This window comes from Salvelinus namaycush, unplaced genomic scaffold, assembly GCF_016432855.1.
Source record: "Salvelinus namaycush isolate Seneca unplaced genomic scaffold, SaNama_1.0 Scaffold263, whole genome shotgun sequence".
In the NCBI taxonomy this organism is placed as follows: domain Eukaryota; kingdom Metazoa; phylum Chordata; class Actinopteri; order Salmoniformes; family Salmonidae; genus Salvelinus; species Salvelinus namaycush.
Window position 1 is genome coordinate 100,915 of NW_024059486.1, and position 3,451 is coordinate 104,365.

Consider the following 3,451-nt stretch of genomic DNA (forward strand, 5'->3'; position numbering starts at 1 on the left):
GTGTCCATCCCTGCATTAGCTTGTGGTTTGTGACAGAGTGAGACTAGAGAAAAACTTTCAACATCAGCATTCATCATTTGTAACGGTTAAAGCCGTTATTCACTGTGTTGGTGTGTGTGTGTGTGTGTGTATGGTGTGTGTGTGTGTGTGTATGGTGTGTGTGTGTGTGTATGGTGTGTGTGTGTATGGTGTGTGTGTGGTGTGTGTGTGTATGGTGTGTGTGGTGTGTGTGTGTGTATGGTGTGTGTGTGTGTGTGTGGTGTGTGGTGTGTGTGGTGTGTGTGGTGTGTGTGTGTGTATGGTGTGTGTGTGTGTGTATGGTGTGTGTGGTCCACAGGTGTGTATATTCTGATCGCTGCGGGGGCGTTGATGATGGTCGTGGGGTTCCTGGGCTGCTGTGGAGCCATTAAGGAATCCCCCTGCATGCTCGGACTGGTGAGGATCAATGATGGTGATCATACAATACAATCACACACTTTTCATTGAAAGAGAAAGGCCTCACACCCTGTCTGTCTCTCGTTCTCCCCCCTGTCTGTCTCTCTCCCCGCCCCCTTTGTCTCTCGTTCTCCCCGTCTCCAGTTCTTCTTCTTCCTGTTGTTGATCTTTGGGGTGGAGGTAGCAGCAGGGATCTGGGGGCTCTCCAATAGAGATACGGTAACACACTCAGAGGCTGTTATACTGTGTGTTGTGCTGACTGTGTGGACAGACCATCAGACATTCTATTTCAGCTCAATACAAAACCTGAGCATCTCTACATTCTCATGTCTCTCCTCTCCCGCCCTGTCTGTCTCCCCTCCCCTCTCATGTCTCTCCTCTCCCCCTGTCTGTCTCCCCTCCCCTCTCTGTCTCTCTTCTCTCCCCCTGTCTCTCTTCTCTCCCCCTGTCTGTCTCCCCTCCCCTCTCTGTCTCTCTTCTCTCCCCCTGACTCACCTCCCCAATCTGTCTCTTCTCTCCCCCTGTCTGACTCACCTCCCCTCTCTGTCTCTCTTCTCTCCCCCTGACTCACCTCCCCTCTCTGTCTCTCTTCTCTCCCCCTGTCTCTCTTCTCTCCCCCTGTCTGTCTCCCCTCCCCTCTCTGTCTCTCTTCTCTCCCCCTGTCTGTCTCCCCCTTCCCTCTCAGTCTCTCTTCTCTCCCCCTGACTCACCTCCCCTCTCTGTCTCTCTTCTCTCCCCCTGTCTCTCCTCTCTCTCCCTGTCTGTCTCCCCTCCCCTCTCTGTCTCTCTTCTCTCCCCCTGGTTTCTCTCCTCTTCCCTTGCCTGTCTCTCTCCCCTCCCCTTGTCTGTCTCTCTCCCCTCCCCCTGGTCTCTCTCCCCTCCCCCTGGTCTCTCTCCTCCCCCCCTGGTCTCCTCTCCCCCTCCCCTGGTTTCTCTCCCCTCCCCTGGTCTCTCTCCCCTCCCCCTTGTCTCTCTCCCTCCCCTGTTTCTCTCTCCCCCACCCCCTGGTCTCTCTCCCCTCCCCCTGGTCTCTCTCCCTCCCCCTGGTCTCTCTCCCCTCCCCTTGTCTGTCTCTCTCCCCTCCCCCTGGTCTCCTCCCCCTCCCCCTGGTCTCTCTCCCCTCCCCCTGGTCTCTCTCCCCCTCCCCTGGTCTCTCTCCCCCCTCCCCCTGGTCTCTCTCCCCTCCCCCTGGTCTCTCTCCCCTCCCCCTGGTCTCCTCTCCCTCCCATTGTCTGTCTCTCTCCCCTCCCCCTGGTCTCTCTCCTCTCCCCCTGGTTCTCTCTCCTCTCCCCCTGGTTTCTCTCCCTCCCCCTGGTCTCTCTCCTCTCCCCCTGGTCTCTCCCCCTCCCCCTGGTCTCTCTCCCCTCCCCTGGTCTCTCTCCTCTCCCCCTGGTCTCTCTCCTCTCCCCCTGGTCTCTCTCCCCTCCCCCTGGTCTCTCTCCTCTCCCCTGGTCTCTCTCCCCTCCCCCTGGTCTCTCCCCTCCCCTTGTCTGTCTCTCTCCCTCTCTCCCCCTGGTCTCTCTCCCCTCCCCCTGGTCTCTCTCCTCTCCCCTGGTCTCTCTCCCCTCCCCCTGGTCTCTCTCCCCTCCCCCTGGTTTCTTTCCCCTCCCCCTGGTCTCTCTCCCCCTCCCCCTGGTCTCTCTCTCTCCCCCTCCCCCTGGTCTCTCTCCCCTCCCTTGTCTGTCTCTCTCCCCTCCCCCTGGTCTCTCCCTCCTCTCCCTCCCCCTGGTCTCTCCTCCCCTCCCCCCCCCTGTTTCTCTCCCCTCCCCTGTCTGCTCTCTCCCTCCCCCTGGTCTCTCTCCTCTCCCCCTGTCTCTCTCCCCCCTCCCCCTGGTCTCTCTCTCCCCTCCCCTCCCCCTGGTCTCTCTCTCCCTCTCTCTCTCCCCTCCCCCTCTGGTTCTCTCTCCCCTCCCCCTGGTCTCTCTCCCCTCCCCCTTGGTTCTCTCTCCCCTCCCCTTTCTTCCTCTCTCCCCTGGTCTCTCTCCCTCCCTCCCCCTGGTCTCTCTCCCCTCCCCCTGGTCTCTCTCCTCTCCCCCTGGTCTCTCTCCCTCCCATTGTCTGTCTCTCCCCTCCCCTGGTCTCTCTCCACCCCTGGTTTCTCTCCTACCACAAGACGTGTCCCTCCTTGGGCCCAAGGCACATCATTACTCCCAATTCCCGGTCTCCCGTGAAGCTGCCCTGGCCACCCCCCCTCAGTTCAGTCACAACCTCTCCTCCCTCCCTTCATCTCCCCTCTTCCTCTCCCTGACGTGTCTCCATCCCGGCAAAAACATGGATATTCGGGGGCCGCTTCTTACTCTCTCCGCCCGACACGCTCGCAGACCGGCTTCACACTTGTCGGTCATCAATTTCAACGGGTCTTCATTTCAAGATTTCCAATCAGTGCTATATTGCATTGGACTTCTATCACGCAATCTTCAGCTTTTTCGCCCTCTCCTCAACAGGAATTGTTCCTTTGGTCGAATCGAGGGATTAATTCGCAGCCTTTAATCTTGTTCAACCTTTCTATTTTCTTTTTCTCCCGCGCAAGCAGCTCGCAACCTCCTTCTACCTCTCTTCGCCCGTCCCGCCGCCACCCTGCTCCTGCACAAACCCGACTAGATCCTCGCTTCTCTGCATTCACATGTTCGGCAGTCCCTCGCCCCGGGTTCTCTCTTTCGCCGTTCTTCTCCGGTACCTGGTCCGATTCGCTCTCACCCTGTCCCGCTCGGCATTTGCTTGTCCATACCCGGATCTCCTCCACCTAATTATCTAAGCTAGTGCCTAATTTTCTCTCCTACTTCAATCGATACCCGTGCAAGCCCCTCACTATTCCCTCGGATGCATCCTTCCCTCCCTTCTGATCCCCCTCTCCTATCATCCCCCGCTCCTTCGCACCGTTTTTCGCTCTTCCCGCGCGAACCCTCACTGTCTCATCACTCACGTCTTACTTTCTCCTCGCTCTAAGTCCGGCACCCCCTGCGCTCTCGCCAAGCACAGTCGCACCCTTCGCATCCCCTCAATATTACTCCCCCCC

The 3,451-nt window shown here is 58.6% G+C and overlaps 1 protein-coding gene across 1 annotated transcript in view; it reads left to right on the forward strand.

Annotated features, from left to right (window-relative positions):
- The window catches only part of LOC120039304 (CD9 antigen-like), an 81,461-nt gene extending 78,271 nt beyond the window's left edge, over positions 1-3,190 (forward strand). The window contains exons 3-5 of the mRNA XM_038984760.1: positions 338-435; positions 580-797; positions 3,070-3,190. Coding sequence (XP_038840688.1) covers positions 338-435; positions 580-797; positions 3,070-3,190 — 437 coding nt within the window. The remainder of the gene's footprint in view (positions 1-337; positions 436-579; positions 798-3,069) is intronic.
- Positions 3,191-3,451: the final 261 nt, after the last annotated feature.